The sequence below is a fragment of the Oryzias latipes genome, chromosome 24 (genome assembly GCF_053564925.1).
Source record: "Oryzias latipes strain Hd-rR chromosome 24, Olatipes_Hd-rR_3.1".
NCBI classification, from domain to species: Eukaryota; Metazoa; Chordata; class Actinopteri; order Beloniformes; family Adrianichthyidae; genus Oryzias; species Oryzias latipes.
Window position 1 is genome coordinate 22,115,572 of NC_136260.1, and position 15,444 is coordinate 22,131,015.

General features: G+C 39.0%; 1 protein-coding gene across 2 annotated transcripts in view; it reads right to left on the bottom strand.

The window, feature by feature from the left end:
- mfsd2b (MFSD2 lysolipid transporter B, sphingolipid) overlaps window positions 1–12,677 on the bottom strand; it is a 31,145-nt gene extending 18,468 nt beyond the window's left edge. The window contains exons 1-2 of one of the 2 annotated variants that reach the window (XM_011491442.4): window positions 12,544–12,677; window positions 11,935–12,269 (exon numbers count right to left, since the gene is read on the bottom strand). In XM_011491442.4, coding sequence (XP_011489744.1) covers window positions 11,935–12,252 — 318 coding nt within the window. In that variant the 5' untranslated portion in view covers window positions 12,253–12,269; window positions 12,544–12,677. Of the gene's footprint in view, window positions 1–11,934 lie in introns of both variants that reach the window. The other variant, XM_011491440.4, reaches the window with a different exon arrangement.
- Window positions 12,678–15,444: the final 2,767 nt, after the last annotated feature.

Genomic DNA, 15,444 nt, shown 5'->3' on the forward strand with positions numbered 1-15,444 from the left:
AAAAATCAAATACCAGCTTGAAAAATAATAATTTCTTCACCATAAGTACTATAAAAATGTGTATTGTCTGAAATGCAATCACATAATCTATATAACACACATATGGTGGGCACTGAGAACATTTACTGTGAGCAATATTTTTCCAGACAAGTTGAGTTTCTAAAGGTAAAGTTAAACTCGTGAAAAAAGCACATCTGTTTATTGCCATTTTGCCTAAAAATCCAAACATTGCTCCTCTCTCCATCACACTGCACGCCATAATTAAGTCCAAAGAGCCGCCATTCCTGGCAAGTCTCATTACTAACACCTTAAAGAGATGGTAATTAAACTAAAACGGATTATTTTATCATGAATGGAGCATCAAAAACAGCTTTCAACTTAATCGATGATCACACTGACATCACAAAAAATCGATTCAAACGTTTAAAACTCAACCAACTAGATAGAGTAAATGGTCTGAAAATGTCGAGACTCCCATGATTGGCTCAATTATGAGGCGGAGCCATCATTTTAACTGGACCACTTGATTTATTTACAGATTATGTTGCGATAGCCTGCTGTACTATAGCAATGATTACCCGGATCATCCTTTTTGTCTGTTTATTTTTTTAAGATAAAACTTCCTAAAGTTAAACAGAACATAAAGAGGTAATTTGTTTTTTGTTCCTTCTTGAATGTTTTTTTTATTTAACTTGAACATCTTTTTCAGAACCTCTTTGTGCATTTCTGTCACTTCCCAAATTCCTCCTTAGCTTGAGCCTCTTCCTCCACAAACATTTTCCGTCTTGACCTAATTGATCTGTCACCGTAAGATTCTTAAAGAATCTTAAAGGAAAATAATTCTATAAATTTCAATCTAAAAAAGGATCAATTCAAAAGAGGGACCTAAAAGATTCCAGCATAAAAACATAAAAGCTGTCATGATAATTCATGGTAAAGGTCCACTCAGTTTATTTCATAAATAAAGATCACGTTCACTCCTTTACCACCAGAAAAAGTCAAATATTTCTACTCCCTTTAATTTTTTTTTTTTTTTTTAATAAAACATAGGTCCAGCTTTCTTTGCAGTATTGTGGGAAAAAATTGTTAAAGGAATTTGGTCATTTGACAAACTCAGCAGCATTTAGGAGAAAAAAGACTTGAAAAAAGATTTGATCTCCAGATGTGACGCATAGATTTGTTCATAATGTATCAGTCAGTGTTATTGTATGTTTAGATATGTATGTATTTAAAAAACTACAAGAAGAAAAAAATAGTTTCAACTTTCACTTTTTTTTCTTTTGGTATAAATAAACTTATGTGTTTATATATATATATATATATATATATATGTGTGTGTGTGTGTGTGTGTGTATTTTATGTCTTAATAATAATCCGTTTTATATGTTGACATTTCTTTAAGAAAATAAATAAAAGGAGTTGGAGCTGCAATTATGATATAAAACACTTTTTTGGAAACAAAAACTGATGGAGGAGATGACTTAATGGGCAGAAATCGGCTGTTCTGAATTGGTGTAAAAACTGGATATACAATTATACGTCTAACAGAAAACAACGTATCTCTTTAAATAATGTATGGAGTACGGTGTTCCTTAAGGGTCAATTCTGGGGCCGTTACTTTACAATGTTTACACAAATGAATTTACAAAGATTTCTGCTGCAACATCTCTTCTGCTCTTTGCTGATGACACCAATCTCTTTATTTCTGACAGAATCATCAATATTCCAAAAGACAAATTAAATTATGACCTACAGATCTTTTGTAAAGGATACAAAATAAATGTTTTCACCTAATCCAAGTAAGTAATAGTTCATGCTATTTGCTGAAGGTAAAACATATAATAGTGAGGTTATAAAAATAAAATTAACATATTAAGAGTCTCTTTTTTTTCTGAAGAATTGATTGATTTTAATTTGAGGTGGAAAGAACACACTGAGCATGTATGTAGGAAAATAACAAAAACAATTGGATTACATTTTAAAACTGATCAATTATTGCTTATATTTCAATATTACTTGGAGATGCTATTTACTTAAATACATTTTTTATACTACCTAAAAACTTGTGAGGATTGCAACTTTCTCCAACCTGCACCACTATTCCACAAGTTAACGTTACTAAACAGTCAGGATATCAACACTCTGTTAACTTTTATTGGTTTTAGTGCACTTAATTTAGTGCACTTAATGATCCCAGTTAGTAAATTTCTTTACCTATGATCACCAAATTCACAACAAGTCCAACAAGACAGGCTCCTACACCAGCCTTTATACACAATAAGCCAAGAACAGTTATCTATGAGATACCATGGACCCAATTCATGGAGTACTCACACTGATCTTCTGTACAATGCAAATCCTTGACAATGTATAAAACAAAATAAAAAAAGACTCAACCAAATATTTGTTGAGACTTAATTGCAAATCTACAGTGGCCAAGACCCGCCATCACAGTAAACAAAAGCCACCGTGCAAACAAAATAAGAAACGCTGCAAATAAAAATAAATTACATTACAAATAAAAGACACACTTCTGCAAATAAAATAACACCAACTTCACATTCATCCATATAACGATAATGATAAAAACAACAACATCCACAGTAGGCTGCTAGAAGTATTGAGCCGTCAGTTCTTTCCACTCGGATGTGTTTCTGTTCCAGACTCTCAGTCTCTGTTGTTAGTCGTGTTTGTCTGAGGTGGACTCTGGTCTAGAGTGAGGCTGTGTGCGGTGCTTCATGCAGCTGTGTTTTGCTGCATGTTGGAGGAAAGCTGCAGAACTTGATTCTCTTCTCTTTAGTGTCTGCACATTTTTCCATGTTAATCGAAGCTAACACTAAACCAGTCCGGAATCCTCCCTTTTACCTTCAAAACCCGGGCTTCATGGCCGAAACAAGTTACACGTTAAAAAGTACACAGACTGACATTGAACACTAACATATTGACACACTTTCTTGTTCATTTTTCGTGTTACCCATTTTATTTGCAGAATTTCGTTTTCATTTGCAGTTTTTTTGTTTTGTTTACACTGTCTTTATGCAGCGATGGCTGGTCTCAGCCACCGCCCAAATCAAACTACATTTGGATATACTGAATGAAAATAAAAAGAAATGTTAACATATTCATATGTTTTGCTCTCAGTTGTAATAATCAGTCACAAGTGATGAGTGATGTGTTGTGACGTTTGCCAATGAGTGGTTCTGTTGTTGATCACGTGACCTGTAAGAGGAAGCAGTTGAGAAATAAAGTTGTGTGAAAAGTTGGAGTTCAACTAACGTGGAAAAGTCTCTTTATTTTTTCTCCCGTTCTTGAGTCGGATACTGGGTACACACGCCAGGACCAAAGCGTGAAAACAACTCTGCTAACAGGTTATGGGCCCAGTCTGAGTCTACCCGACGTTTTTCCACCGAGTGAAAAGACGCAACGCACCGCGTGTCCCGGTGAGCATTAGCATTGTTTTTAGCGGTAGCAACATGAGCAGAAGAGCTGCAGAATCCGCTGCTCGCTGGTCTCGACTAGTTTTTGACGGAGATGAAAAGAACTATGAGCTGTGGGAGACAAAATTCCTTGGCCATCTTCGACTGTTGGGTCTAAAGGAAATAATTTTGGAATCCGACGACGAGCAAGAAGACGGAGATTCGAAAAATGAGGAGGCCTACGCTGAATTAATCCAATTTTTGGATGATAAAAGTCTATCACTGGTGATGCGGGAGGCAACAGATGATGGACGAAAGGCTCTTCAGATTTTGAGGAATTATTATGCCGGAAAAGGTAAACCCCGGATCATAAGCCTGTATACTGAACTGACCTCGCTTAAGAAATCCAACAGCGAGAGTGTGACAGAATACGTCATCCGTGCGGAGACTGCCATCACAGCACTGAGAAATGCTGGAGAGACTTTGAGTGACGGGCTGCTTATAGCAATGGTTTTGAAGGGACTGCCAGACTCATTTAAACCCTTCATTATTCACATAACACAGAGTGAAACTACAGTGACATTTGCAGAATTTAAAACCAAACTACGGAGCTATGAAGACACAGAAAAAATGAGAGTTGCAGCAACGGAAGACAATGTCATGAAGGTGAGAGTGCAGGCGGGGAGGAGGCCTGCGAGAGCAAATTCAAATGATGCCGGTGCCGACTGTGTGGATATAACATGCTTCAGATGCGGACAGAAAGGACACAAGGCTAAAACATGTCACCGAAAACAGTGGTGCAGTCTGTGTAAGAGTGGCACACATCGAGACTCAACATGCAGGCGACAACAACGACGAGATGATGCAAGAAAAACCTCTGAGGACACCAGCAGCAGTAAGGAATACGCATTTAAAGTCACCGATTTGGATAAGGCAGAAGAAGACACCGCAAGAAGGAGCAGCTTGATGGTTGACACAGGAGCTACGTCGCATATAATCACGGATATTACACGGTTCACAAAGTTTGACGACAGCTTCCAGCCAGAGACACATTGCGTGGAGCTAGCTGACGGCACACGATGCAATGGGGTGGCAGAACGCAGAGGAGATGCTGAGGTATGTTTGGTCGACAGCGAAGGGGGACGGAAGAAGGCAACGCTAAGACAGGCGTTGTACATCCCTTCATACCCACAGGATATTTTCTCTGTGAGAGCTGCAACCACAAATGGAGCAACAGTGGTCTTTAAGCAAGGAAAAGACTTCCTGAAACATAGTGATGGTACAAAATTCCACATCTATGAGCAGAAAAGACTGTACTTTCTAAAGACAGAGGATGAATGTGATGATCATTCCAAAGGTTGTTTCGATATTCAAACATGGCACGAGATTCTTGGTCACTGTAATTATGAAGACATTTATAAATTGCAGAATGTTGTTGATGGGATGACTGTCAAGGGTAAAGCAGAGAAACAGTGTGAAGTTTGCATACAGGGAAAGTTTGTTCAAACAAGGAACAGAGCACCTGACAGAAGAGCAAAAGCTGCCCTAGAGTTAGTTCACACTGATTTAGCAGGACCAATAGACCCAGAGTCTAAAGAAGGGTACAGGTTTGCACTGTCATTCACTGATGATTATTCCAGTGTTGTCTTTGTGTATTTTCTGAAACATAAGAGCGACACAGTGCAAGCAACTGAGAAGTTTATTGCAGATACGGCACCGTATGGCAAGATCAAATGTGTAAGATCTGACAATGGTACAGAATTTACAGGGAAACAGTATCAGTCACTTCTTAGCCAAAATGGCATCAGACACGAGACATCAGCTCCATATTCGCCCCACCAAAACGGCACAGCTGAGAGAAACTGGCGAACACTTTTCGACATGGCCAGATGCATGCTGACAAAAAGGGGTTTATCTAAAGCACTATGGCCTTATGCAGTGCAGACAGCAGCTGTGGTAAGGAACAGATGCTACAATAATCGCACAGAACAAACACCGTACTACATGTTGACAGGGCGAAGGCCAAACCTCTCCAAGATGGAAGAATTTGGAACTGAATGTTTTGTTTACAAACAAAACAAAGGAAAACTAGATTCAAGGGGAGAGAAAGGAATTTTTGTTGGGTACGACAAAAATAGTCCAGCGTACATGGTTTACTTCCCAGAGAAGGGGAAAGTGCAGAAACACAGACTTTTGAAGTTTGTAAGAAAAAGTACGACTGAACACCAAACACAAACGGATATCCCACTTGACGACGACAGTGACGTGAGGAGCAGGGCTATTGACAAGGAAACACGATCTGATGTGGGACAGACGCGTGCACGTAGTCCAGCACCTACTACCACACCAGAGGCTCATGGTAAAACGCAGCCTAACTGTGAGACAGAAAACGAGTCTAAAAGATACCCCTCCAGAAATAGAAAAAAACCAAGTTACCTGAGTGACTACGTAACCGGAGTGGAGGAGGACCAAGTGTTGACAAACATTGATTATTGTTACAGACTTGTGTGTGACATACCTCTAACATTTAGAGATGCTGTTACTTCATCCAGGTCGAAGGAATGGACAAGTGCAATGGATGATGAGATTCAAGCACTGAAGGACAATGACACATTTACACTTACAACCCTACCAGAGGATAAGAAAGCAGTGGGGGGCAAATGGGTGTACGCCATCAAAAAGAACATGGATGGATCCAAGAAATACAAGGCACGATATGTAGCCAAAGGGTTTAGCCAGAGGAAAGGTATTGATTATGAGGAAACATTTTCCCCTACAGCTAACATGACGAGTATAAGAGTGTTGATGCAAAAAGCAGCAGAGGAAAACCTAATTTTACATCAGATGGATGTTAAAACTGCTTATTTGAATGCACCAATAGATTGCGAGATCTATGTAGAACAACCAGAAGGTTATGAGGTTAAATCGACTACAGATCATAAAAAGTTGGTGTACAAACTTGAGAAGTCGCTATATGGACTTAAACAGTCAGGCAGAAATTGGAACAGGACATTGCATGAATATCTGACTGAAAGTAATTTTGTCCAAAACCCAGCTGATCATTGTGTTTACACAAAAGAAACAGAAAATGAAAAAGTGATCATCATTATATGGGTTGATGACTTGATCCTTGCAGGTAACAGTGAACATGCGCTGAAAACTGTGAAAGAAAAACTGACTGAGAGATTCAAAATGAAAGATTTAGGAAGACTGAAGCATTTTCTTGGCATTGATTTTGATCAGACTAATGGCATTGTAAAAATGACACAGCAAGAGTATGTGAAAAAGATACTGAAAAGGTTTGACATGCAGGATTGTAAACCTAGATCAACCCCATGTGAGCAGAAACTGACTTACACAAATGTTGCAGAAAAAATGGCTGACGTCAGTAAATACAGAGAGGCAGTTGGGGGCCTTATTTATCTTGCTACATGTACACGACCAGATTTGAGTTTTGTAGTAAGTAAACTGTCTCAGTATTTTAATGAACCAACAGAAGAACATTGGACTACTGTGAGACATGTTCTAAGATACCTGAAAGGTACAATCAATCAGGAACTGTGTTACAGGGGATGTGAAAATACAAAACTGGGATTACATGCATACAGTGATGCAGACTGGGCAACAGACATAAGTGACAGACGAAGCACAACCGGTTATTGTGTCAGTTTAAGTGAGAATGGTCCTTTGATCTCTTGGAAGACAAAAAGGCAACCTACAGTCGCTTTATCCACTTGTGAGGCTGAGTATATGGCACTAGCTGCAACTACTCAGGAATGTATGTACCTAGTACAACTGCTACAGGGCATGGATGGGTACAATTACACCTTACCCAAAGTCTATGAAGACAACCAAGGGGCTATAAAGCTAGCAAAGAACCCTGTAAGCATGCAACGATGTAAACATGTTGACATCAAATACCATTTTGTAAGGTCAACTCTGAATGAAGGAAAAATCATTTTGGAATATTGTCCAACTGACCAGATGGTGGCAGATGTGATGACGAAGCCTGCAACAAAATTTAAGTTGCATAAGTTTGCGAGTTTTATGTTTGGAGTTTAATCTTATGTACTTAAAGTATGATAAGATGACAGAAGTTTTGTTACTATAGTTAAGTTAGTATAATAATATGACAACTTGAGAACAAGTGGGGGTGTTAACATATTCATATGTTTTGCTCTCAGTTGTAATAATCAGTCACAAGTGATGAGTGATGTGTTGTGACGTTTGCCAATGAGTGGTTCTGTTGTTGATCACGTGACCTGTAAGAGGAAGCAGTTGAGAAATAAAGTTGTGTGAAAAGTTGGAGTTCAACTAACGTGGAAAAGTCTCTTTATTTTTTCTCCCGTTCTTGAGTCGGATACTGGGTACACACGCCAGGACCAAAGCGTGAAAACAACTCTGCTAACAAGAAATCTGTTATTTTACTTCTTCTGTTAGTTTACCTTTTTTCTTTTCTTTTAATTCTCTATCGCTTGTCTATCTGAGGGTGGCTTTTCCACCTCTGCTCGTTTAACTGTTTCTATGTTATGTTATTATAGTTTCTTTTCTGTTATGTGATTTTATTTAATGCCATGAAGATATTTTTGTGCTAAATGAACAAACAGCTAAAGAAATGTTGACATTTCTCCGAAATGAAATGGGATCAAAAGCACTACAAAAGCAAAATAATAATAATAATAATAAAATTAAGAGCCTTCATGATAGACAAACTACACAAATTCATTTTTTTAGACTTTAGCAGGTTGAATATGAAATCAAAGCTCGTTAGAAGCTGTAATGCAAATTGATTTTTAAAATATAGGATTGTCACCAAACAAACTATAAAAAGGGTTTCGACTTGAGAAAACTTCCACATATTAAAAATAGCTCCATATATTTACGCTGCAGGTGGCAGGAATTCTCAGCTTTGACTGTTTGTTTGTGGAAAGCAATAAAAATACAGCAAATAACAAATATTCTGCCTCAAATAAAGTCTTAAATCCACAGATTTCTCTGGGCTGTGGTTCTGTTTAAGTAAGTCCAGCAGGCCGGACAGATGTTCCCTTCTCAGAGTGGATGTCTGTATTAAAAATGGATCAGGAGGAGACCCCCCGCTGTTTGCATTGTGGTCAGCGGAGGCAGACAGCGAGGCGTTGAGGGATAAACCGGCCAACGGTTCCCGTCCTCATGTCTGTACGACAAACAGAAATGGCCCAGCTAACCAAAGCTTCCCCTCGCGGTGCTCTGCTGAAACCATCGGACATCACCATGTGTGCCGCACTTTCATCTCTCCGTAGCAGTGAGATGACACACCACAGTCTGCAGAGACCCATATTTATGACTTTTCCCTGCTCCCTGTCACATTTTGATGTCTGCGCTCGCAGGGCTGTTTGACAGGTCCTCCCCTCACAGCTATGCGAAAGAAAGAAATCAACAAAGTAACCAAAACCACAGCCAGAGCGGACTGTTATTACCCAACTCAGGTTTTCTCCTCCTCCATCTTTGCTTCTTCAAAACAAGAAAAGGTTGGGGAACGACAATTACCAGGAGGGAGGACTGTAATTATTCAATCACAAGACGGAGGTAAGTAAAGGCTGCGTTGCGGTTCGGACTTCAAGCCTCTCTCTGCTTCCACTCTCACTGCAATTATCCCTAATTGGAGAGAGAGAAAAAAAAATCAAAGTCTCTGGTGTCTGGAGAGAGCAGCTTAACTGTCGATGAGCAAAAATACTCTCCCTGCTCTGCTCTAAACACTTCCCACCAAAATCTTAACACTCCATCTTTCATCACCGACTTCTCATCATCAAAGGGGGGTAAACAGGATTTCCCCTCTGCTGTTGTCTGAGATGCTATCTGCAGATGTGCAGAAGGATGAGTGGAACAAAAGCAGGGACTGATAAGGCAGATGATGCTCTAAAGCCACGGAGGGTAATAACAGACGCGGGAGGAAAAAAAACACATTTAAACACTTTAGTGTCATTAATGAAATGAGGGATTTGGTGACATGATTATAACTTCATACCACAGAATCCACTTACAGAAGTTTAATATTCACACCTTAGGAGCAAGGATTAGTCAAATTCCAGCGAGCCTTGCTCTTAAAGAAAAAACGCACAAATGTTTACGAATATGATTCAGAGGATTTAGCGGCATAACTGAAAAAAATCACCTGTTTAAAAATCACCGTTTTGCATTTTAGTAAAATCTCTATTCAGATTTGCATTAACATTTTGACAAAAATCTGCTATTTGAAATATTTTTTATGAATCTCTCTGCTTAGAAGAGAGGCTGGTCTGTATCCACCTCCCTTTGCTTTCCAAATAAAAGCTGCACTTGAGAGGATAATAAAACAAAGTCTTAAGAGTTCAAGAGTTCAGGTTGCAACATGTTTAAGATTGTTTTCATGTCACTATAAGAATGTTATTCTCCGTTAAAAAACTGGGTTTTCTCACGTTTAATCATTTGGTGCATCTTCTATGCATCAAGTCTGCTAATTGGACAACTTTATTGTAAATAGATTACGCATCTTGGGGAAAAAATACAAACATTCTTTCTAAAAAGTCCTTTTAATCTTGCAGAAAAGGGAATTATTCAATGAAAATAATTGATTAATCATCTGTTTTGACAGCCTTTTATTACGGAGCCCCTAAAGGGCCATTGATGAAAAAAAGAAACTGGAGGGGAAAAAAAAATTTTTGAAGTGAAAAAAAAATTTTTTTGGAGTAAAAAAAAAATTTTTTTGGAGTAAAAAATATTTTTTTTGAAGTAAAAAGGAAAAAAAAAAAAAAAACTGGTGCGCACCAGTTAGTTTCAGGTGCGCACCATATCCTCAACTTTAGCCATTTTCAAGACAACTGTAGCTACTTGGTGCACAATGAGCAAGCAGGTCAACTATCTGATATCTTCTGATACTAACTGGTGCGCACCAGTTAGTTTTTTTTTTTTCCTTTTAACTTCAAAAAAAATTTTTTACTTCAAAAAAAATTTTTTTTCCTCCATTTTTTTTTCTATCAATGGCCCTTTAGGGGCTCCGTATTTTATGGGCTTAGTCTAACCCATAAAAAAAATAAAAACACTTAATGATTTTCTTTTATTTTGAAACACACCTCTGAAGCTTCCAAAAAAGTATTTCGATGAAAAGATTTTCTTTTGAAAAGTTATTTTGCTAAATGAGCAATTTTAAGATCCAAAAACATAATCTATGTGATCGATAATCACCAAACTAAAAGGACATTGAAAGCAACTTTTGGTTGCAACTGTAATTTGAAATGAAGGAAATATGTTTTTTTTGTATTATTGGGGTAATTTATAATGATGTTTAAAAAAAAAAGCGGGTTAGTTTCCTGAAGGAGTGCATGTTTGCTGCTCTGCCTGCAGAGGAGCTGCTTGTTGGAAATGCTTGGGGGGCCCCCTGTCAGAAAGGGGACCCTTCCTGAACAACTTAAAACCGAGTCTCGCTGTACCTTTAATTTCCTTTTTTTGTAAACATTTTTATTACATATGTTGATTAACTTTTGGCTTAGAGGTTTTTGAAGTTTCTCTGGGATCCATTTATTGTTTGTTTCCATTGTTTATCTTTCTTTTATAGCTCTGTGGTTTTATTTTGATGGGCAAGTTCACAATGCTGATGGCAATTTCTATAGATTTGAACATGCTATTTTAAACTTTAGTCATATTTTACCTTTTTTAAACTCTAAAGCATTGGCAAAACAAACAAACATGGGGGACTCATGGGAATTTTCTCAAATGCCCCCTACAGAAGTGGCAGAGGAGAACTTTTATTATTTGACCTGCTTCAAGCTGGATGATAAATGGGAGCGTTGGACATGGATCAATGACTCCAAACCAATTTAAGAAAAAGGTGAGAAAAATAGTTAAGATTTAACACTTGGGATGGTGTGCATCGAGTTAAGTCACAATCTGTGTGTTTTTTGTGCTTCTGTTTTAAATTATATAATATCTAAAACCTAATTTCGTTTTTTTCTAAGGGTCATATATAAGCAGCCATTATGTTGTAGCCTACTTCCTCAACCTGATGGATTAAATCCATTATCACCAATAACTCTGGTTTAAACTGCATTGGTCACCTTCACAGACATCCCAAAGCTGTGATGTAACGCTGCTTCACAGCCAACCTGAGCCATTAAAAGTGGAAGATAAATGACTAATAGCTGTGGCATTGTACTGTGGAAGGATTGGTCTATTGGTCTGGGTTTATGGGGCAACGATTGTCTCTCATTTTCATTGTTGAACTGCAGCTTTTTTTAAACTAATTTTCGATAAAAATGGAAATAAATCCAATCCAGTGATGTTTGTTTGCTCTCTTTTTGCTGCCAAGGGATAAAGCCAATCCACAGGGCAAACAAGGAATTTTTAATCTCTAATCTCAGAGGATTCAACCCAAATTAAAACAGATTAATCATACAAGTAGAAGTGAATGCACGATTCAGTTTTATCCAAAACAAGAGACACAAGAAAACCTCTCTGTTAGGGGTTCTAAACCAGGAACCTGTGGAAGAAAAGATGATGAACTCACCTGGTGGGAGGGTTTGGGGAACAATGGTTCACTGGGTTTGCTGATCTTCCCGGGGGAGCCGTGCGCTCCCTTCTCCCCTTTGCTCATGGCAGAGACGCCGTGTGTGAGGCGGCAGCTGTACGCGTGCGCCTGTCTGTGTGAGGGAGTGATGAAGTGCGCGTGGCTGTGGCTCCCCGTGTGCGTGAGAGTGACCTGCCACTGCGCGGTGCGCGCCAGAGGCTGGAAGTGGATGTGGCTCCGCGCTGCGTGAACGCCAGCTGTGGACGCGCGGAGCTCCTCCTGCTCCTCTGTCAAAACTCTGCTGCTGTATGCCGCCATTCACGCGCCGCTCTGCTCTGGAATGAAGCCAGTGGGAAGGGCAACGTCAAGCACTGTCACTCAAGGAGTGCACCAGACCTACACGCACATCTCCTCAGATGCAAATGAGCGCGCAAAAATTGAGCAAATCAAGAGCGATGCAGATCTGAAAGAAATCCACGCAGAGCTTGTTCTTACGGGTTCCCACCAAACCCGCAGCGTCCCGCGCAGGAGTGTCTGTCCTCCTTTATCTAGCGCCTCCACCTCCTGCGTGCACATCCTCGCTGAGATGGAGAAAGGAGATCATCTCACCTCCTGGCTGTGATGGGGAAGCAGCAGCTGCTCCGTGGGCTCTGTCAGCGCGTCAGGATGGAGACTGCGGAGGATGGAGACGCTCTGAGGCTCCACTCCTGCCTTCAGCATCATCCAGACACGGAACTGCGCCCTGCAGCGGCCGAGGGAGGGCATGAAAGGATGCTCCGATAGAGCCAGCCCATCTGTGGTCCCAAACATTCCCCACATTCCTGCAGAGCTGGAGGGAAAGTTTGTGGCAGGAAAACTTCAAATGTAGGCTTAATTTCTACTTCCTGCACACCTGCTTTCTGGAGAAAGTGGGAAAAAGTGGAATGTGGAGAGACATTTTCTTTGTGTTTTTGTTTAGAAGAATAAAATTAGTGGATTCTGAAGGTTTGTGAGGAAATAAATGATTGCATCATTACAAATTCCTGAGATTTGACTATACTTACCTTAGTTTTTAATAAAAGCTGGAAAAAAAAACAATAGCTTTGAATTATCCACCTATCTGTCAAAGTTCTCCAAACTAGAGTTAAGATTAGGCAGCAATCTGTTCCTGTCTTAATTTGGAAATGAAGGCATTGAAGTGAATTGAATGGTTGTCCGCTGTGATAGTTTATTTAACATTACTGTACAATAACGTACCTCAATCCAAATGGTATTTTCCAATATCAAAAAATTGATTTATTTCACTTTAAAACAATTGGAATGGTTTAGGTTGATTCAATTAACAACTTGCTTTAGACGGATCAATCTTTTTGGATTGATCGATTCATTTGTTACACCCCTGCAGTCTTTAGATATTCCAATTAATTAAGCTACAATTCAGATCAACTTTTATTAATAATCAAAAGCTTTACATTTCAGCTGCTAATGATTAGATCATGTTTCAAATGAATAAGTTGACTTTTATTATTTGGAGACAAATATTGAACCCAAAAATTGTTTGGGTTGGGAGGCAATATCCAAGTTGTTGTGTTATAGTTCCATGATTTGTAAATAATTTACAAGAAAAGTCATGTGTCTTATTCTCCCCTCCTGCTCCAGCCTCTCTGGTCAGAGCTGCACGTGACAAATTGATGGGGGAAAAAAAAACTTTTTTAAAAAATGGCGGCTTTTCTGTTGGATTTATCTCCATAGCAACCATTTTATTTTTTGGTCGTCTGGGGATGACGAACAGGTCTATGTAAGTTTTAGAACAATCAAAAACTGTAAATTATTGGATTTCCTTGGCAACAGTGTTTTTTTTTTGTTAACCTTCGCTACATTTTAATGTATATCATTGACGGTTTACCCCTCTGTACTGTCATCTTTTTTTCTTCTTCTTCTTCTTCTTTGGGTACAAGATTGTTGTAAAGATTAAAAAAAAGGAAATGCAACAGTTATTTTCTTTAAAAATCATGCTTGTTGTCACCTTTGTTTAAAAATCTGCACTCTTTATTTACTTTATTCTTCTTGCTATTTGTGCTGCTGATGACATAAGGACATTTACAAAAATGGATTTACATTAGTACGATGTTCCCACATTCATCAGATGGACCGCATTAGGTACTTTTTTCATTTGTGTCTTGCACGGTGACTGAAGCAGGCGGAGTCTCTTTCATGTGGCTTTGCATCTTAAATCTTTGCATTCCATTGGAAGAACTTTACCGTTATTTTACATTTTCATGACACTTCCATTAAAGCCCAGAACAAAGAGTCTTGTCTGTTTGCAGAACTCCACCGTTTCAACGTTGTTTTATACTGGTGTGTCAGGGGATTTATGGTGTGTTTGGCCTTTGCCTCTCCTGTAAAGTAAGTAAGCTTCTCCTCCAAGCGTGACGACAAACAAGTCATGAAAACGTGCACCGCTGAAGCCAGACGCCTCTGTAATTTCCAGAAAGCCCTGCACGCGTACATTACTGCTGACAAAGAGTCAGGCATCTGACCTGCATTACAGCGGGTATGTTTTTGATAACCCGTGAAGAGGAATGTGGAAAATGAAAGGTCGGCTGCCCGCTTAAGCAAAGAGAAGGGAAATGGGGAAGTAAAAGGGAGAGTGATTTTCTGCATGCTTAGGATTATTAGGTACAAAAGAAATGTGTTTGTTTCGGTCGGCCCTGAGGTTTGGGGACAAGACGGCGTCTGCAGCATCCATCCAGGACTGGGTTTGTATGGAGACATTTCCTTCTCTGACCTTCAATATCCTGTGTGTGTCAGCTCATCTTCCTCAGCCATGAGATTCCGCCTCGTTCCCTTTTAAATATTGAAGACGCCTAATGGCGTTGGCCGTCCTTCTGAGGCCAGGCAGGCAGGCAGGAAAACCAGGAATCAGACGGTAAAACGCGCACTCATGTGGAAATAAACAAGTGTGTACAAACTTGGAATAAACTGAGATGATGCAGAATTTTTTTTTTTTTAAAGTTCATGAAAGGTGGCAGATTTGACAGGATATATACATATATATATATTTTTTTTGCTAAAAATTTTGCCTCCATATTCACAGCAAATATAGGTTTTTCTTCTGTCAGCTCAGCTTTCATCTGTCTTCTGTTTAGGAGCAGCTAAAAGTTAAAGTGCAAACACTAATATCATAAAAATTAGTGTGAATTCTAGTATTTGAGGATGTCCCGTCATCCACCTTTCCTCGCTTAATTGTTTTTATTTTTTTTAGCGATTAAAGTCATACATAAAGTTGTTTTTTGTGAATCTGCTGCACAAAGGCACTATTAAAAAAACCCAAATACATTCAAATTTGTAGTTACTGTGTATCTAAGACTTTTGGAAATCTTGTTTTGTGTTTTTAAATGTAGTTTACCCCAGAGAGTGCAGTCGTTTATTTGAAAAGAAATAAGGAACATTATAGTTTGAGAAGTATTATTTTTAAGCTTGAATCATGCAGGGGACGAACAAATGCAGCATGGAGATGCCCTTCTATTT